The sequence below is a fragment of the Moschus berezovskii genome, chromosome 8 (assembly GCF_049115385.1).
Source record: "Moschus berezovskii isolate FMDL1 chromosome 8, NW_MosBer_1.0, whole genome shotgun sequence".
In the NCBI taxonomy this organism is placed as follows: domain Eukaryota; kingdom Metazoa; phylum Chordata; class Mammalia; order Artiodactyla; family Moschidae; genus Moschus; species Moschus berezovskii.
In genome coordinates, this window is record NC_142467.1 from 109568228 (window position 1) to 109589902 (window position 21675).

A 21675-nucleotide genomic window follows, 5' to 3' on the forward strand; every position below is an offset into this window, starting at 1 on the left:
TCTTCACTTCCTACTTTTCCATTCCTATGTAAAAAAAATGACATTTTTTTAGGTGTTAGTTCTAGAGGGTCTTGTAGGTTTTCATAGAAATGTTCAACTTCAACATTTGTGGTTGGGCATAGACTTGGATTACTATGACATTGAATGGTTTCCCTTGGAAATGAATCAAGATCATTCTGTCATTTTTGAGATTGTACTGCATTTCAGACTCTTTTGTTGAGTATCAGGGCTACTCCATTTCTTCCAAGGGATTCTTGCCCACAGTAGCAGATATAATAGTCATCTGAATTAAATTTGCCCATTCTGGTCCATTTTAGTTCACTGATTCCTAAAATGTTGATGTTCACTATTGCCATCTGTTTAACTGCTTCCAATTAACCTTGATTCATGGACCTTAATTCCAGGTTCCTATGTAATATTTTTCTTTATAGCAACGAACTTTACTTTCACCACAAGACACGTCTACAACTGGGCATCATTTCCATTTTGGTTCAGCGTCTTCATTCCTTCTGGAGTTTTCTCTGCTCTTCTCCAGTAGCACATTGGACACCTACCAACCTAGGGGGTTGGGTTCATCTTTCAGTGTCATATCTTTTTGCCTTTTCATACTGTTCATAGGGTTCTCAAGGCAAGAATGCTGAAGTGGTTTGCCATTCCCTTCTCCAGTGGACCAGGTTTTGTCAGAACTCTCCACCGTGGTCCATCCATCTTGGGTGGACCTACATGGCATGGCTCATAGTTTCATTGAGTTACAGAAATCTGTGATCCATGTGATCATTTTGGTTAGTTTTCTGTGATTGTGGTTTTCATTCTGTCTGCTCTCTGATGAAGGATAAACTTATCTTGAGGATAAGAGGCTTGTGGAAGCTTCCTGATGGGAGGAACTGGCTGTGAGGAAAACTGGGTCTTGCTCTGGTGGGCGGGGCTGTGCTCATTAAATTTTTAATCCAATTTTCTACTGATGGAGGGGGGTGGGGGGTGGGGGTATGGGTGGCCTGAGGCCAAACTATGGTAAAGGTATGGTGGTAATTTTGACCTTGAACGAAAGGACTTATACCAGCATGCCGCACCCCCAGGACTGCTGCCGTCAGTGCCCTGACCCCATGGCAGGCCACTTTTGACTCACTCCTCCACCAGAGACTCCCAAACACTCACAGGCAAGTCTGGCTCAATCTCTTGTGGGGTCACTGCTCCTTTCTCCTGGGCCCTGATGTGCACAAGACTTTTGTGCCCCAGAATAGTCTCTTTCTCCCCAGTCTTGTGGAAGTTCTGTAATCAAATCCCACTAACTTTCAAAGTCAGATTCCCCTGGGATTCTTAGTCCCTGCACCAGATCCCCAGGTTAAACTGGAAGTCTATTGCGGGGCCTAGAAGTTTTGCGACACTGTGAGAACCTCTTTGGTATACTCATTCTCCAGTTTGCAGATCACCCACCTGGCAGCTCTAGGGTGGAGCTAATGCAGTCCCCTTTACGAGGACGGGCACCACACGCCGTGCCTCCCAGGCTGTGGCCGCTCGTCCCATGGCCGCCCATCCCATGGCGGGCCTGTGGAGGCTCGCGGCAGCAGACACTCCCAGGTGGGTCTGGCTCGGCCTCCTGTGGGGCCACTGCTCCTCTCACTGGGCCCTGGTGCCCACAAGGTTCCGTTTGTGCCTCCAAGCATCTCTGGCAGGTATGAGGTTTGATTTCAAATGTGATTGTGCCCCTCTTACTGTCTTGTTGCAGCTTCTCCTTTGTCCTTGGACATGGGGTTTTTTGTTTGGTTTTTTTTGGAACTCCTTATTGCAAAATTCAGACTTAAATTGAAAAAAGTAGGGAAAAACCACTAGGCCATTCAGGTATGACCTACATAAAATCCCTTATGATTATACAGTGGAAGTGACAAACAGATTCAAGGCATTCGACCTGGTAGACAGAGCACCTGAAGAACAATGGACACAAGTTCATAACATTGTGCAGGAGGTGGTGATCAAAATAATCCCCAAGAAGTAGAAATGAAAAAAGTCAAAATGGTTGTCTGAGAAGGCCTTACAAATAGCTGAGAAAAGAAGTGCAAAGCAAATGAGAAAAGGAAAGATATACTCATCTGAATGCAGAGTTCCAAAGAATAGCAAGGAAAGATAAAGCCTTAAGTAAACAATGCAAATAAACAGAGAAAAACATTAGAATGGGAAAGACTAGAGATCACTTCAAGAAAATTAGAGATACCAAGGGAACATTTACTGCAAAGATGAGCACAACAAAAGAAAGAAATGGTATGGATCTAACAGAAACCGAAGGGATTAAGAAGAGGTGGCAAGACTATACAAAAGAACTACACAAAAAAGGTCTTAATGACCTGGACAACCACAGTGGTTTAGGCACTCACCTAGAGCCAGACATCCTGGAGTATGAAGTCAGGTGGGCCTTAGGAAGCATTACTACAAACAAACCTAGTGGATGTGATGGAATCCTAGCTGAGCTATTTCAAATCCTAAAAGATGATTCTGTTAAAGTGCTGCACTCAATATACCAGCAAATATGGAAAACTCAGCAGTGGTCACAGGACTGGAAAAGGTCAGTTTTCATTCCAATCCCAAAGAATGGCAATGACAAACAATATTCAAATTACTACACAATTGCATTCATTTTACATGCTAACAAGGTAATGCTCAAAATCCTTCAAGTTAGACTTCAACAGTACTTGAGCCGATAAATTCCAGATGTACAAGTTTGATTTAGAAAAGGCAGAGGAGCCAGAGATCAGATTGGCAACATCTGTTGGATCATAGATAAAGCAAGGGAACTCCAGAAAAACATCTAGTTCTGCTTCATTGACGACGCTAAAGCCTTTGACTGTCTGGATGACAACAAACTGTGGAAAATTCTTAAAGAGATGGGACTACCAGACCACCTTACCTGCCTCCTGAGAAACCTGTATGCAGGTCAAGAGGCAGCAGTTAGAACCGGACATGGAACAACAAACTGGTTCCAAATTGGGAAAGGAGTACATCAAGACTGTATATTGTCACACTGCTTATTTAACTTCTATGCAGAGTACATCATGCAAAATGCCAGGCTTGATGAAGCACAAGCTGGAATCAAAATAGCCAGGAGAAATATTGATAACCTCAAACATACAGATGACACCACCCTAATGGCAGAAAGCAAAGAGGAACTAAAGAGCGTCTTGATGAAAGTGAAAGAGGAGAGTGAAAAAACTGACTTAAAATTCAGCATTCAGAAAACTAAGGTCATGGTATCCGGTCCTATCACTTCAGGGCAAATAGATGGGGAAAAATGGAAACAATGACAGATTTTACTTTCTTGGGCTCCAAAATCACTGTGAATGGTGACTGCAGCCACAAAATTAAAATACACTTGTTCTTTGGAAGAAAAGCTATGACTAACCTAAACAGCATACTAAAAAGCAGAATTATCACTTTGCCTACAAAATCTGTCTAGACTAATCTATGGTTTTTCCAGTAGTCATGCATGGATGTAATAGTTGGACCATAAAGAAAGCTGAGCACTTTAGAATTGATGCTTTCTAACTGTTGTGCTAAAGACTCTTGAGAGTTCATTGGACAGCAAGGAGATCAAACCAGTCAATCCTAAAGGAAATCAACACTGAATATTCATGGGATAGACCAATGCTGAAGCTGAAGCTTCAGTCCTTTGGCCAGCTGATACAAAGAGCTGACTCACTGGAAAAGACCCAGATGCTGGGAAATATTGAGGGCAGGAGGAGAAGGGGAAGACAGAGGATGAGATGGTTGGATGGCATCATGGACTCAATGGACATGAGTTTGAGATAGTGAAAGATAGGGAAGCCTGGCATGCTGCAGTCCATGGGGTGGCAAAGAGTTGGACACTACTGAACAACTGAACAACATACTGGAGTGGGTTGCCATTTCCTCTTCCTGATCCAGGGTTCAAACCTGGGTCTCCTGCATTGGGAGGCAGATTCTTTATCTACTGGGCCATTGGGGATGCCATTCTTACACTAACAATGAAAGACCAGAAGGAAAAATTAAAGAAAAAATTCCAATTACCATTGCAACCAAATGAATAAAATGCCTGGGAATAAACCTACCTAAAGAGGCAAAATGGTAACCCACTCCAGTATTCTTGCCTGGAGAATCCCATGAACGGAGAAGCCTGATAGGCTACAGTCCATGGGGTCGCAAAGAGTCAGACACGACTGAGCAACTGAATGGAACGGAACGGAACAGAAAGAGGCAAAAGGCTTGTACTCAGAAAACTATAAAATACTGATGAAATACATCAGAGATGACACAAACACATGGAGATATATTCCATGTTCTTGGAATGAAAGAATCAATATTGTGAAAATGACTATACTACCCAAAGCAATCTACATATTCAGTGCAATCTCTATCAAGTTATAAATGGCATTTTCCAGATAATTAGAACAACAACAACAAAGTCTGTACAACTTATATGGAAACACAAAAGACCCTGAACACAAAAAGCAATCTTGAGAAAGAAAAACTGAGCTACAGGAATCAGGCTGCTGGACTTCAGACTATAAAACAAAGCTACAGTAATCAAGACCGTAGGATACGGGCACAAAAATAGAAATAGAAATCAATGGAACAGGATAGAAAACCTGGAGATAAACCCACACACCTGTGTCACCTAATCTATGCATCTATGCACTGTTGTCACCTAGTCTATGATCATTAGATGAGAATATACAGTGGAGAAAAGACAGCCTCTTCAATAAGTGGTGCTGGGAAAACTAGACAGCTACATGTAAATGAAATTAGAACACTTCCTTCTACCATACACAAAAATAAACTCGAAATGGATTAAAGACATAAATATAAGGCCAGACACTCTAAAACTTTTAGAGGAAAACAAAGAACATTCTTTGACTTAAATTACAGCAATATCTTTTTTGACCCACTTCCTAGAGTAATGAAAATAAGCAATTGTGGTCTAATTAAATGTATGCTTTTAAATAGCAAAGGAAACCATGAAAAAGATGAAAAGACAACTCTCAAATGGGAGAAAAAATTGCAAATGAAGCAACTGACAAAGGATTAATCTCCAAAATATACAAGCAGCTCATGCATTTCAGTATCGGGGTGGGGGGGAATAGAATTTAAAAATGGGGAGGAAGAACTAAATAAACATTTCTCCAAAGAAGACATAGATGGATAACAAACACATGAAAAGATGCTCCACAGCTCTCATTATTAGAGAAATGCAAATCAAAACTCCATGAGGGGCTTCCCTGGTGGCCCACTGGCAAAGAATCTGCCTGCCAATGCATGAGGCATGAGTTCGATCCCTGTTCTGGGAGGATCCCACGTGCAACTAAGCCTCTGCATCACACTACTGAGCCTGTGCTCTACATCCTGGGAGTTGCAACTATAGAAGCCCTTAAGCCTGTGCTCTGCAGCAAGAGAAAAGTGAAATGAGAAGCAACTAGAGAGTAGCTCCCTCTGGCCACAAATTAGAGAACAGCCTGTGCAATCATGAAGAACCATGCAGACAAAATAAATAAATAAATTTATTAAAAAATTACTTGAGGTATGGATACCAAAATCAGGTTGATTATATTCGTTGCAGCTGATGAAGGAGAAGCTCTATACAGTTAGCAAAAACAAGACCTGGAGATTACTGTGGCTCACATCGTGAGCTCCTTATTGCAAAGATGAGGCTTAAATTGAAGAAAGTAGGGGAACTACTGGGAGAAGGCAGTGGCACCCCACACCAGGACTCCTGCCTGGAGAATCCCATGGACGGAGGAGCCTGGTGGGCCGCAGTCCATGGGGTCGCTAGGAGTCAGACACGACTGAGCGACTTCGCTTTCATGCATTGGAGAAGGAAATGGCAACCCACTTCAGTGTTCTTGCCTGGAGAATCCCAGGGACAGTGGAGCCTGGTGGGCTGCCGTCTATGGGGTCACACAGAGTCGGACACGATTGAAGCAACTTAGCAGCAGCAGGGGAACCACTAGGCCACTCAGGTGTGACCTAAATAAAATCCCTTATGATTATGCAGTGGAAATGACAGATAGATTCAAAGGATTGTATCTGGTAGACAGAGTGCCTAAAGAAATATGGATGGAGGTTTGTAACACTGTACAGTAGACATGGACAAAAACCGTCCCAAAGAAAAAGGAAGGCAAAACACTTGTCTCAGGAGGCTTTACAAATAACTGAGAAAAGAAGAGAAAGACAAAGGAGAAAGGGAAAGATAGACCCCACTGAATACAGAATTCCAGAGAATAGCAAGGAGAGATAAGAAAGCCTTCTTAAGTAAACAATGCAAAAAAAAATAATAATAAAGAAAAACAGTAGAATGGGAAAGATTAGAAATCTCTTCAAGAAAATTGGAGATATCAAGGGAATATTTCAAGCAAGGATGAACACAACAAAGGACAGAAATTTTAAGAACCTAACAGAAGCAGAAAATATTAAGAGGTGGCTAAAACTGAAACTCCAATACTTTGGCCACCTCATGCAATGAGTTGACTCACTGGAAAAGAGTCTGATGCTAGGAGGGATTGGGGGTGGGAGGAGACGGGGACGACAGAGAATGAGATGGCTGGATGGCATCACCAACTCGATGGACATGAGTTTGAGTGAACTCCGGGAGTTCGTGATGGACAGGGAGGCCTGGAGTGCTGTGATTCATGGGGTCGCAAAGAGTCGGACACGACTGAGCGACTGAACTGAACTGAACTGAAGAATACACAGAACTATGTATAAAAAGTCTTAATAACCACGATGGTGGGGTCACTTACGTAGAGCCAGACATCCTGGAGTGCAAAGTCAAGTGGACCTTGGGAAGAATTACTATGAACAAAGCTAATGAAGGTGATGGAATTCCAGCTGAGCTATTTAAAATCCTAAAAGATAGATGCTATTAAACTGCTACACACCATATGTCAGCAAATTTGGAAAACTCATCAGTGGCCACAGGACTGGAAAAGGTTTGTTTTCATTCCAATCCCAAAGAGGGGCAATGCCAAAGAATGTTCAAACTACCATGAAATTGTGCTCATTTCATAAGCTAGCTAAGGTTCAATCAATCCTTCAAGCTAATGTTCAGCAGTACTTGAACCAAGAAGTTCCAGACGTACAAGCTGGGTTTTGAAGAGGGAGAGGAACCAGAGATAAAACTGCCAATATTTATTAGATCATAGAGAAAGCAATGAAATTCCAGAAAATCATCTACTTCTCCTTCATTGACTATGCTAAAACCTTTCACTCTTTAGATCACAAAAGAAACTGGAAAATTCTTAACGAGATGGGAATACCAGACCATCTTACTTGTCTCCTGAGAAGCCTGTATGTAGGCAAAGAAGCAACAGTTAGAACTGAACTTGGAACAACTGACTGGTTCAAAATTGGGAGAGGAGTATAATAAGGCTGAATATTGTCACTCTGCTTATTTAACTTACATGCAGAATACATTATGCAAAATGCTGTCCTAGATGAATTACAAGCTGGAATCAGAATTGCTGGGAGAAATATCAACAACCTCAGATATGCAGATGAGACCACTCTGATGGCAGAAAGTGAAGAGGAACTAAACAGCCTTTTGATGAGAGTGAAAGAAGAGAGTGCAAAAGCGAGCTTAAACCTCAGCATTCAAAAACAAAGATCATAGCATCTTGTCCCATCACTTTGTGGAAAGTAGAAGGGGAAAAATTGCAAACAGTGACAGACTTTCTTTCCTTGGGCTCCAAAAACCACAAATGGTGACTGTAGCCATGAAATTAAAAAGACCCTTGCTCCTTGGAAGGAAAGCCATGACAAACCTAGACAGTGTATTAGAAAGCAGAGACATCAATTTGCGGACAAATGTCTGTATAGTCGAAGCTATGTTTTTTCTAGTAGTCATGTATGGATTTGAGAGTTGGACCATAACGCAGGCTAAGGGCTGAAGAATCGATGCTTGCAAATTATGGTCCTGGAGAAGACTCTTGAGAGTCCCTTAGACAGCAAGGAGATGAAACCAGTCAATCCTAAAGGAAACCAATCCTGAATATTCATTGGAAGGCCTGATGCTGAAGCTCCAATACTTTGGCCCCCTGACTGAAGAGCTGATTTATTAGAAAAGACCCCGATGCTGTGAAAGATTGAAGGCAAAAGGGGAAGAGGGTGGCATAGGATGAGATGGTTGGATAGCATCACTGATTCAATTGACATGAATTTGAGTAAACTCCAGGAGATAGTGAAAGACAGGGAAGCCTGGCATGCTACCGTCAATACCCTTGTAAAGGGACAGACACGACTTAGTGATTGAACAGCAACACAAGGTATCAACTCACATGGTCAGAATCACATAATCAAAAAAAATCTATAAATAATAAATGCTGGAGAGAGTGTAGAGAAAAGGGAACCCTCTTACACTGTTGGGATACAGCTACTATGGAGAATAGTCTGGAGGTTCCTTAAAAAACTAAAAACTACCACATTATGCAGAGAAAATCAGAATTCAAAAAAATGCATGCAATCCAAATGTTCATTGCAGCACTATTTACAGTAGCCAGTACATGGAAGTAACATAAATATCCATCAAAAGAGGAATGGATAAAGAAGATGTAATACATACATACAATGGAATAGTACTCAGCTATAACGTGATCACTAACCTAGAGCCAGACATCTTGGAATGTGAAGTCAAGTGGGCCTTAGAAAGCATCACTACTAACAAAGCTAGTGGAGGTGATGGAATTCCAGTTGAGCTATTTCAAGTCTTGAAAGATGATGCTGTGAAAGTGCTGCACTCAATATGCCAGCAGATTTGGAAAACTCAGCAGTGGCCACAGGACTGGAAGAGGTCAGTCTTCATTCCAATCCCAAAGAAAGGCAATGCCAAAGAATGCTCAAACTACCGCACAGTTGCACTCATCTCACACGCTAGTAAAGTCATGCTCAAAATTCTCCAAGCCAGTATGTAAACCGTGAACTCCCAGATGTTCAAGCAGGTTTTAGAAAAGGCAGAGGCACCAGAGATCAAATTGCCAACATCCGCTGGATCATGGAGAAAGCAAGAGAGTTCCAGAAAAACATCTATTGCTGCTTCATTGACTATGCCAAAGCCTTTGACTGTGTGGATCACAATAAACTGTGGAACATTCTGAAAGAGATGGGAATCCCAGACCACCTGGCCTGCCTCTTGAGAAACCTGTATGCAGGTCAGGAAGCAACAGTTAGAACTGTACATGGAACAACAGACTGGTTCCAAATAGGAAAAGGTGTACGTCAAGGCTGTATATTGTCACCTTGCTTATTTAACTTATATGCAGAGTACATCATGAGGAACGCTGGGCTGGAAGAAGCACAAGCTGGAATCAAGATTGCTGGGAGAAATATCAATAACCTCAGATATGCAGATGACACTACCCTTATGGCACAAAGTGAAGAGGAACTCAAAAGCCTCTTGATGAAAGTGAAAGAGGAGAGTGAAAAAGTTGGCTTGAAGCTCAACATTCAGAAAACAAAGATCATGGCATCTGGTCCCATCACTTCATGGGAAATAGATGGAAAAACAGTGGAAACAGTGTCAGACTTTATTTTTTTGGGCTCCAAAATCACTGCGGATGCTGATTGCAGCCATGAAATTAAAAGACGCTTACTCCTTGGAAGGAAAGTTATGACCAACCTTGATAGTATATTAAAAAGCAGAGACATTACTTTGCCAACCAAGGTCCGTCTAGTCAAGGCAATGGTTTTTCTCGTGGTCATATATGGATGTGAGAGTTGGACTGTGAAGAAAGCTCATCGCCAAAGAATTGATGCTTTTGAACTGTGGTGTTGGAGAAGACTCTTGAGAGTCCCTTAGACTGCAAGGAGATCCAACCAGTCCATTCTAAAGGAGATCAATCCTGGATGTTCATTGGAGGGACTGATGCTAAAGCGGAAACTGCAATACTTTGGCCACCTCATGCGACTAGTTGACTCACTGGAAAAGACTCTGATGCTGGGAAAGGTTGGGGGCGGGAGGAGAAGGGGACGACGGAGAATGAGATGGCTGGATGGCATCACCGACTCTGTGGACAGGAGTTTGAGTGTACTCCGGGAGTTGGTGATGGATAGGGAGGCCTGGCGTGCTGTAATTCATGGGGTCGCGGAGAGTCGGACACGACTGAGTGACTGAACTGAACTGAACTGAACTGATAATTCAACAGGTTCAGGTGTGCATGTAGGCAGAGTGGACTCTTAGCACCATCACTATCCTTTTTTAACAAGGTCCTCTAGGCAATGGCCACCAAGGCTTGCTGTACTAAAGCTAAGATGCAATTAAGTCCTTTATTTTCTGTTCAGTTCAGTTCCATCTCTCAGTCATGTCCAACTCTTTGTGACCCCATGGATTGTAGCATGCCAGTCTATGCTCATCAAGAAGAGGCTTCCCAGGCCAGTCACAATGATGATCAATATGAAGGCCAATATGCATGTCAGTAACAATAGTCAAATACAAATTTTGTGTACAACTCTGCACTGGGTGATTTAAGAGAAAATAAAACAAAGATCTTCATGCCTGCACACCCTGGATAAAGTGAAAATATAGTTTAAGATAAAGTTTAAGGAGCAAATCGTTTAAGGATAAAGTTTAGTATAAAGTTTAAGATGTAATGACCTCATATGTTGTACCAAGGGCAATCTCAAGATCAAAGCATTCTTCAGTTCAGTACAGTTCAGTCGCTCAGTCGTGTCCAACTCTTTGTGACCCCATGGACTGTAGCACGCCAGGCATTCCCATCCATCACCAACTCTGGAAGCTTGCTCAAACTCATGTCCATCGAGTCAGTGATGCCATACAACCATCTCATCTTCTGTCATCACTTTCTCCTCCCACCTTCAATCTTTCCCAGCATCAGGGTCTTTTCTAATGAGTCAGTTCGTTGCATCAGGTAGCCAAAGTATTTGACTTTCAGCTTCAGCATCAGTCCTTTCAATGAATATTCAGGACTGATTTCCTTTAGGATGGACAGGTTGGATCTCCTTGCAATCCAAGGGACTCTCAAGAGTTTTCTCCAGCCCCACAGTTCAAAAGCATCAATTCTTCAGTGCTCAGCTTTCTTTATGGTCCAACTCTCACATCCATACATGACTACTGGAAAAACCATAGCTTTGACTAGATGCACCTTTGTTGGCAAAATAATGTCTCAGGTCTTTAATATGCTGTTTAGGTTGGTCATAACTTTCTTTCCAAGGAGCAAGTGTCTTAATTTCATGGCTGCAATCAGCATCTGCAGTGGTTTTGGAGCCCCCAAAAATAAAGTCTCTCACTGTTTCTGTTGTTTCCCCATCTATTTGCCATGAAGTGATGGGACCAGATGCCATGATCTTAGTGTTCTGAATATTGAGTTTTAAGCCATCTCTTTCCCTCTCCTCTTTCACTTTCATCAAGAGGCTCTTTAGTTCTTCTTTGCTTTCTGCTATAAGGGTGGTGTCATATGTGTATCTGACATTATAATGTGCCGGGAGACAGTTCTCCTGGCAATCATGATTCCAGCTTGTGCTTCATCCAGCCCTGCATTTCACATGATGTACTCTGCATATAAGTTAAATAAGCAGGTGACAAATACAGCCTTGACATACTCCTTTCCCAATTTGGAACCAGTCTGTTGTTCCATGTCCAGTTGTAACAGTTGCTTCTTGACCTTCATACAGATTTCTCAGGAGGCAGGTAAGGTGGTCTTGTAGTCCCATTTCTTTAAGAATTTTCCAGTTTGTTGTGATCTATACAGTCAAAGACTTTAGGATAGTCAATAAAGCAGATGTTTTTCTGGAACTGTCTTGCTTTTTTGATGATCCAGCAGATGTTGGCAATTTAATCTCTGTTTCCTCTGCCTTTTCTAAACCCAGCTTGAACATCTGGAAGTTCATGGTTCACATATTGCTGTAGCCTGGCTTGGAGAATTTTGAGCATTACTTTGCTAGCACTGAGATGAGGGCAATTGTGCAGTAGTTTGAGCATTCTCTGGCATTGCCTTTCTTTGGGATTGGAATGAAAACTGACCTTTTCTAGTCCTGTGGCCACTGCTGAGTTTTCCAAATTTGCTGGCATATTGAGTGCAGCTCTTTCATAGCATCATCTTTTAGGATTTGAAATAGCTCATCACCTTCATTAGCTTTGTTTATAGTGATGTTTCCTAAGGCCCACTTGACTTTGCATTTCAAGGTGTCTGGGTCTAGGTTAGTGATCACATCATCATGGTTATCTGGGTCGGGAAGATCTTTTTTTACAGTTCTTCTATGTATTCTTGCCACCTCTTCTTAATATCTTCTTCTTCTGTTAGGTTCATCCATACCATTTCTGTCCTTTATTGTGCCCATCTTTGCATGAAATGTTCCCTTGGTATCTCTAATTTTCTTGAAAAATTCTCTAGTCTTTCCCATTCTATTGTTTTCCTCTATTTCTTTGCATTGATCACTGAGGAAGACTTTATCTCTCCCTACTATTCCTTATAACTCTGCATTCAGATGGGTATAGCTTTCCTTTTCTCCTTTGTCTTTAGCTTCTTTCCTTTTCTCAGTTATTTGTAAGGCCTCCTCAGACAGCCATTTTACCTTGTTGCATTTCTTTTTCTTGGGGATGGTCTTGATCACTTCCTTTTTGTACAGTGTCACGAACCTCCATCCATAGTTCTTCAGGGACACTATCAGATCTGATTCCTTGAATCTATTTGTCACTTTCACTGTATAATTGTAAGGGATTTGATTTAGGTTGTACCTGAATGGTCTAGTGGTTTTCCCTACTTTCTTCAGTGTACGTCTGAATTTGGCAATAAGGAGTTCATGATCTGAGCCACAGTCAGCTCCCAGTCTTGTTTTTGCTAACTGTATAGAGCTTCTCCATCTTTGGCTGCAAAGATATAATCAATCTGATTTCAGTATTGACCATCTGGTGATGTCCATGTGTAGAGTTGTCTCTTGTGTTGTTGGAAGAAGGTGTTTGGTATGACCAGGGCATTCTCTTGGCAAAACTCTGTTAGCCTTTGCCCAGCTTCATTTTGTACTCCAAGGCCAAATTTGCCTGTTACTCCAGGTATCTTTTGACTTCCTACTTTTGCATTCCAGTCCCCTATAATGAAAAGGACATCTTTTCTGGGTATTAGTTCTAGAAGGTCTTATAGGTCTTCATAGACCCGTTCAACTTCAGCTTCTTCAGCATTAGTGGTTGGAGCATATGGATTACTGTGACACTGAATGGTTTGCCTTGGAGGTGAACTGAGATCATTCTCTCATTTTTGAGATTGCTCCTAAGAACTGCATTTCAAACTCTTTTGTGGACCATGATGGCTACTCCATTTCCTCTAAGGGATTCTTGCCCACAGTAGTAGATATAATGGTCATTGGAATTAAATTCATCCATTCCAGTCCATTTTATTTTGTGGATTCCTAAAATGTTGATATTAACTCTTGCCATCTCCTGTTTGACCACTTTCAATTTACTTTGATTCATGGACCTAACATTCCAGGCTCCTCTGAAGTATTGTTCTTTACAGCATCGGACTTTACTTCCATCACCAGTCACATACACAGCTGGGTGTTGTTTTCACTTTGGCTCTGTCTCTTCCTTCTTTCTGGAGTTTTTTCTCCACTCTTCTCCAGTAGCATCACCACCGACCTAGGGAGTTCATTTTTCAGTGTCCTATCTTTTTGCCTTTTCATACTGTTCATGGCGTTTTCAAGGTAAGAATGCTGAAGTGGTTTGCCATTCCCTTCTCTTGTGGACCACGTTTTGTTAGAACTCTCCACCATGACCCGTCCATCTTGGGTGGCCCTACATGGCTTGGCTCATAATTTCATTGAGTCAGACAAGGCTGTGGTCTGTGTGATCAGTTTTGAGTAGTTTTCTGTGATTGTGGTTTTCATTCAGTCTGCCCTCTGACAGATAAGAAGATTATGGAAGCTTCCTAATGGCAGAAACTGACTCTGGGGGAAAAGTGAAGTCACTCAGTCGTGTCCAACTCTTTGCGACCCCATGGACCATAACCTACCAGGCTCTTCTGTCCTTGGGATTTTCCAGGCAAGAGTACTGAAGTGGGTTACCATTGGGGGAAACTGGGTCTTATTGTGATGGGCAGGGCCATGTTCAGTAAGTCTAACCCAACTTTGTTGATTGGTGGGGCTGTATTCCCTCCCTGCTGTTTCACCTGAGACCAAACTTGGTGTAGGGGTAATGAAGATAATGGTGATCTCCTTCAAATGTCTTGGGCACACACTGTTTTACTCAGTGCCCCTGACCCTGCAGCAGGCCATTATCAACCCACACCTCCACCAGACTCCTGGACACTGACAGGCAAGTCTGAGTCAGTCTCTTGTGGGGTGTATTTTCTACAGTTGTGAATTATTAGAGTAAACCAATTTAGTCATGATAAGTCACCCTAAGGGTAGGGTTCCATTTCTTAGAATTCTTGGTTGCAAACCCCAACTTAAACTGGTTTAAAATCATGGCACATTTATATCCTTATCAGGGCCCTGATCAGGCAGGTCGTTATGAACAGTGACATCATAATATTATAGTATCACCAAATGTAGGGTCTGGCTGCTCTTTACTGAAAAGGCAATAAGCAGGCCTGGTTGGTGGAAAGGAAAATTTGCTTTATTTCAGATGCCGGCAACTAGAGTTGGGGGAGGGCAGATGTCCTGGAAACTAGTGAGGCAGGAGCTTTTTTTAGACAAAAGTGGGGGACAGCTACATCTAGAAATAGCAGTCAGTTCGTACAGATTTCTTTACATTGGTCACTGGTGGTCTGCCCAGCATCATCTTGGTAATTTCAGGTACAGTTAATCTTTAGATCCAGGGTCCATTTGTTCCCATTTCTTCAAGGCCAGTTCTCAGAATTGTGGCAGCTTATGTCATGGGTACAGTCTGGTCATTATGTAGTTAATTTTTCACCCTAGCCTTTTAGTATCTATAAGACAGCTCACAGGATATGGCTCAGAATATTACCTATAGCCCTTGAGAAAGAACTAAAGTTTCTTGACTATACTTACTGACTACATTGTCATTATTTGGTTTCCTTGGATTGTTTTCCTTTGTTTCCACATTTCCCACTTCTCACATTAAACTTATTTGACTACAGTTTTCCACAGACAAAAGGCAAGTAAACGACATGGGGTGGGGGTGGGGGGCAGGCAAGTACCATAGGGTCCTGCTGTTTCAATAATCCCTAGCACCAGCCTGGAATTATTGGTCACAGCTTTTATTGTCATGGGATAAAAAAAAAAAATCAGAATAAAACAACAGGCACCAAAATAGCAGAGTTGGAAGATGAAAAACAAAGAAAGCTGGTGCTAACTTGAAATACTTATCTCCTTTTAAATAACCTGAAGTCTGCAACCTGCCTTTTCTGTGCTTTGTGTATTTATCTTGCAAGGAATAGATTTAATTCATTGAAAGCAGCGAACCCAGACTGGATCTGCATGTCACCTGGTGACCTGAAATTATAGAGTTCCTGGAATGAAGCAGACAACATCTGGAATTGAAGCTTTTCCGAGATACACAGACCAGGCCTGTTCGAAGTTTATCATCAAGCCTTTGGTGGAATGAACGTTGTGATTAGAGGTTTGAAACCTTCAAGCCCATCTCCAGGAAAGGGACAGCAGCTGGAGATTGCGTTCACCGATAACCAATGACTCAATCAACCGTGCCTGAGTGATGAGGCTTCCATAACAATCCCTGTAGGACTGGAGTTTCCAGGTTGGTTAGCAGGAACTCATACACATGCCTGGAGAGTGGTGCACCACAACTCCATGGGAGCAGAAGATCCCATTTGGGGCCCGAGTACACATCTCATATTTATTTATAGCCTTTAATCTTTTATAGTTAAGCCAGAAATCTAGTAAGTGAAAAAATCAACGTTGGTTATTTCTCTCCCTCTCACCCAGGGGTGGACTTTGAGGACCAATGAAGTAGTACTCTTGCTCTAGTAAACAGCTACATAAAGGCTTCATCATTTCAACCATACACGTCCCAAAAGTGTAGCCCAAACAAGTAAAGTAGGGAATGGATCTTATCCATTTGCATTACCAGCAAATCTAGCAGGCTTTTGATCAACTTAATAAAGCCTCAGTGGAGAACTGAAGCATCACCAATGAAAGAAAATTCTTTACCCCCTAAATGCATGCTCCCATCATCTCCACAGAGCTCCACTACTTAAAGTAAGGTTAACCACCGTTTCCTCAGCAAGTTCACTCAATGGGGATGGAAAACTCATTACCACGTGCTGCCAAGTTATCAGTTGTTCCTCAGTCTATGCCGACTTTTTCAACCCCGTGGTCTAGCAGAATACCAGCCTTCCCTGTCCATCAACTCCCCGAGCTTGCTCAAACTCATATTCATTGACTCCGTGAGGCCATCCCACCATCTGATTCTTGTCCCCTTTTCCTGCCGTCGATCTTTCCCAGTTACCAAGGTCTTTGCTAAAGAATCAGTTCTTTGCATTGGGTGGCCGAAGTATCGGCTAATTAACTTCCATAGCAAAGCTCTCTCCTTGAAAGGGTAATACTTGGTACTAAGCCATGATTTCACTGAGGCTTCCCCGATAGCTCAGATGGTCAAAAGGCTGCTTGCGCTGCAGGAGACCTGGGTTCAATCCCAGTGTCACAAAGCGCCCCTGGAGAAGGAAATAGCCGCCCACTCCAGTACCCTTGCCTGGAGAATTCCATGGACAGAAGAGCCTGGCATCGCAGAGCAGGACACGACTGAGCGACTCACACACACACACACCCCGCAAGAAATCGTATGGATGCTTAATAATCAGTCAGGCCTCTAACTCAAAGGGAGCCAACTCGTCCGTGTGCAGCACTCTTTTTGAGCAGCTAGTGGCTCTGAAAAGAGCCTTTGGGGTCAAAGATTGGCAGCCACGTAAAAAAAATCTAGGCACGTTCTCCACGAATTCGCCGTGCCAGCTGAATATCCCTAGGCATGATGGTGACACGCTTTGCATGGATGGCACAGAGATTGGTGTCTTCAAAGAGACTGATTAGATACGTCTCACAGGCCTCCTGCAGTGCTATCACAGCTGAACTCTGAAAGCGCAGATCGGTTTTGAAATCCTGTGCAATTTCCCGCACCAGGCGCTGAAACGGCAGCTTCCGAATCAGAAGTTCGGTAGACTTCTGGAAGCGGCGGATCTCGCGCAGAGCTACGGTTCCAGGCCGATAGCGATGGGGCTTCTTCATGCCACCGGTGGCTGGAGCGCTCTTACGAGCAACTTTGGTAGCTAGCTGTTTACGAGGCACTTTGCCGCCGGTGGACTTGCGGGCAGTCTGCTTTGTTCGGGCCATGCCTCTGCCACTTCTGTCGCCTAAACAGGAACAGCTGTTACAGTCTCCTCCGTCTCTCGCCAACAGCCGTAAGCGCGAAGCCTGCTCTTTTATAGAGGGTGGAGCCTTCCCATTGGCCAATTGCTGGGTGGCGTGAAGGCAGGCTAAGCTCTGATTGGTCCAAGGAGGACTACTGTATGGGCGCCTGCCCCTTATTTTCACGACGCGAGGGCTTGGCCTCACAGGCTGACGTCTTGGAGCTCACAGGGTTGCTTGAAAACCAAGTGGGTCTGGCTTGGATGGGGGTGGGCATCAGGTCTAGGTTCAGGTGGGCGGCATTGTGTGTGTTGCAACTCCCTATACAGCTCCCTTGTTTTTCCTCAGCATTCTCGTCCTCCCCTATGGGCTGAGGGAAGAAAGTTCTAGAAGCTTACACTCTGCATTTGGCCTATCAGTTCAGTTCAGTTCAGTCGCTCAGTCGTGTCCAACTCTTTGCGACCCCACGAATCACAGCACGCCAGGCCTCCCTGTCCATCACCAACTCAAACTCATGTCCATCGAGTCGGTGATGCCATCCAGACATCTCATTCTCTGTCGCCCCCTTCTCCTCCTGCCCCCAATCCCTCCCAGCTTTCCAGTGAGTCAACTCTTAGCATGAGGTGGCCAAAGTATTGGAGTTTCAGCTTTAGCATCAGTCCTTCCAATGAACATCCAGGATTGATCTCCTTCAGAATGGACTGGTTGGATCTCCTTGCAGTCCAAGGGACTCTCAAGAGTCTTCTCCAACACCACAGTTCAAAAGCATCAATTCTTTGGCGATCAGCTTTCTTCACAGTCCAACTGGTGGTGACAATTTGAATTTTCTTGATGGTTAAAGTTATTCCCTCAATCGTTGTGCCCTTCAGTGAACCACCTTCGCCAAATGACTTTGATGACACTCAAGATGGGGGTGGCGAGGTGGGGGCGTGGAGGTGGGGGTGGAGGTGGGAAGTGGGAGCCCCAAAATAAGAAAGATGAAGTAGAGGACCGAAGGGAGGACCTCTGGCAGGAAACTGCCCTCCCCAAGACGTACCCTCTTCCCTGATTGGCCTTGGGCACATGCTATTTGCATTCTTTTCCCTGATTGGTGGCAGGTAGAAGCCTTATTTTGCATAAAACTGAACCAAAAGGAGGAGTCAGCACGAATACAAAGGAAAAACCAAACAGGATCCAGACCTCTCCAGGGTTGGTCCTCCCTTCTGTCATGACGGTGTCTTATCTGTTACATTTTTAATAGTTTTGCTTGCCTGAGCTCTTACTGGGCCATAACCTTGCTATACCGGAGGAAAGCTGAGATAATCCTGTAGTTAATTTGGTGTTTCAAATCTCTTATGTTGAGAACCGACTGAAATACACCAGCCTGACAGTTCTGAACAAGATGCTTACCCGCTCAGCTTTGGTTCAGTATCCTATCTCCGGGCCCTAACCTGCAAACTGACTGGGCTCAGGGTGAAGCCTTCCCTGACCTACCGTCCCATTGACCGCCCTGGCATTCCACTTTCTCATACCCGATTCCTCCTAGTCTTGCTCACTTCTCAGTATACAAGAAGATCCTTCACTACCTAAACTCGTGAGAGGCTTCTAGACCTTAAGGACAAAGCTGAAGGGTGCCAGAATGTGCCATCCCCAAATATTACGCTACTTGAGCCGAAGGACTGTCTAAAACTAGACACTCGAAAAACAGCTGATGCGAGAGCATTCTGATGTCTCCTCTTTCTTACTGAAAACGCGAGTTAAAACTCCCTCAGGAAAGATGCCTGCCCTATGCAAGAAGAAACAGTCTTGTCATCAAGGGTGAAATATTGAGACCAAAGAGGATTCTGCACAAACTGACCTTCTTAAGATAATTCCTGTCTTCTTGTAGCCTCCCAGGTATATTTTAGTCATTTTTCCATAATTGCCTTTCATTGTTCCATCTAACACAAAAGCATTTAGCTTTTGTCTTTGAGTATTCATTTCCTTATGAAGGCTCCTGAGTCATGGCAGAACTTTAACGTTTTGCTCTTATTAATTCATCTTCTGTTAACAGATCCCCAGCTAAGAACTAAGATGGGTAGAATAATTTTCCTTTCCTATGGCAACAGCCCTTTCCCCTCCCTTGCAATAATCTTTTCAAATGAAAACCTCTGCTTACTGTACCTGGATTTTTCATTTGACAGTGATTGTTGCACAAAGTCCTGCCACCCCCTTCAAGTCAGGTGTGGTTGGCTAGGAGGCAGAAGGACCACAGGGACCATCCTAAGCAAGCCCTGGTGTGCATGACGTGGGTCTGACTAGGGACAGACTCTTCATCCTACTGGGACACACTGGTTAATCTCCTCAAAGCCATCACTCATTCGGAATAGGCAGTGTCAGAATCTCTGCGTGTTCCCATGGTTAAAGGGAATGATGATGGATGGATAGATGATGGTAGTTTGGTAAAGCTCAAGACTATTTAAAAATATTTTTAATCCATAAGGTGGAATGCCTCAATGTTCTTAAATGTGTAAATTTTTTAAAAAATACAAAGAATCAATTATATTGTTACCAAAATATATACATACTATCAAAATATAAATTTGTCACATCATTATAAATGTGTATCTTTATCAATGATTAAACAACTTCTAATTGGGGAAGATGTACAACTACTGTCATTTCAAAGTAATTATGAACATTAAAGATATTTAGAGATCTCTGTCATGGCTGTATTGTGATATGATTCCATACCCTATTCTCTATTTAGCATACCAATTTTAATGTGATTTTCCTAGAGTTTGACATATAGGTTTATAGCCAATCTCAGTCCACTTTCAAATGACACTATTTCATTTCATGGGTTAGCGCAGGAAACTTATAAATAGGAATAACAGAATATTACCATTTCCTCCCTTCCATCCCTAACATTGCTGTCATTATCATCCAATCTATTGTTGCTGTTACTATTTGAACAGTTATCAGTTATTAATAATAGGTAAATTTTTTTGAGCTGGATTAAAGAGAATCTTGCTGTGGTGTTTGTCAAAGAGTATACTGTCAATGTTTTCCTCTGAGAGCTTTATAGTTTCCGGCCTTACATGTGAATCTTTAATCTATTTTGAGTTTATTCTGTGTATGGTGTTAGAAAGCCTTCTATTTTCATTGTTTGACATGTAACTGTCCAGTTTTCCCAGCACCACTTGTTGAAGAGGCTGTCTTTTCTCCATTGTATATTCTTGCCTCCTTTGTCAAAGATAAGATGCCCATAGGTGCTTGGGTTTATCTCTGGACTTTCTATCTTGTTCCATTGCTCTACATTTTTAGTTTTGCGGCAATACCACATTGTCTTAATGACTGTAGCTTTGTTATAATCTGAAGTCAAGAAGGTTGATTCCTTCAGCTCCATTCTTCTTTTTCAAGATTGCTTTGTCTATTCGGGGTCTTTTATTTTTTCCTTCACTTTTGATGAATGATTTTGTCGGATACAAATTTCTAAATTAGTGATTTTTTAAAATACAATAATTTGTATATATGTCATGCCACACTTTCTTTCATGATTTCTGATGAGAGGTCTTAACTTTGTCTGTAGTTACTGTTGCCTCACCCCCCACCCTGGTTCTTTCAAGGTATTTTCATCGTTGATTTTCTGTAATAGAATGTAATGGGCCTCAGCGTAGATTTCTTTTTTACTGGTGGTCTCTGAACCTCCTGGATCTGTGGTTTAGTCTCCATCGTTTTGGAAAATTCTCAACCATTATTCAAGTGTTTCTTCTACTCTCTCTTCTCTTTCTGCTATTCTAATTACACGTATGCTACAGCTTTTCTAATTATCCCAGTCCTAGGATATTCTATTTTCTATTTATTGTTCAGTTCAGTTCAGTTCAGTCACTCAGTCGTGTCCGACTCTCCGCGACCCCATGAATCACAGCACGCCAGGCCTCCCTATCCATCACCAACTCCCGGAGTACACTCAAACTCATGTCCACAGAGTCGGTGATGCCATCCAGCCATCTCATTCTCTGTCGTCCCCTTCTCCTCCCGCCCCCAACCTTTCCCAGCATCAGAGTCTTTTCCAGTGAGTCAACTCGTCGCATGAGGTGGCCAAAGTATTGCAGTTTCAGCTTTAGCATCAGTCCCTCCAATGAACATCCAGGATTGATCTCCTCTAGAATGGACTGGTTGGATCTCCTTGCAGTATAAGGGACTCTCAAGAGTCTTCTCCAACACCACAGTTCAAAAGCATCGATTCTTCGGCGGTCAGCCTTCTTCACAGTCCAACTCTCACATCCATACATGACCATGGGAAAAACCATTGCCTTGACTAGACGGACCTTTGTTGGCAAAGTAATGTCTCTGCTTTTTAATATACTATCAAGGTTGGTCATAACTTTCCTTCCAAGGAGGAAGTGTCTTTTAATTTCATGGCTG

The 21675-nt window shown here is 42.8% G+C and overlaps 2 protein-coding genes across 2 annotated transcripts in view; both read right to left on the reverse strand.

Moving 5' to 3' along the window:
* TRIM17 (tripartite motif containing 17) overlaps window positions 1-21675 on the reverse strand; it is a 79116-nt gene that overhangs the window by 23733 nt on the left and 33708 nt on the right. The window lies entirely within an intron of this gene.
* On the reverse strand, window positions 11053-18121 carry H3-4 (H3.4 histone, cluster member). The gene has a single exon (XM_055429000.2). It carries the CDS (start codon window positions 17269-17271, stop codon window positions 16861-16863), a length of 411 nt encoding a protein of 136 aa, XP_055284975.1. The 5' UTR covers window positions 17272-18121; the 3' UTR covers window positions 11053-16860.

What these genes read in the sequence shown, in the direction of transcription:
- H3-4 (XM_055429000.2), bottom strand. Translation starts at nt 17,271, where the DNA reads ATGGCCCGAACAAAGCAGACTGCCCGCAAGTCCACCGGCGGCAAAGTG.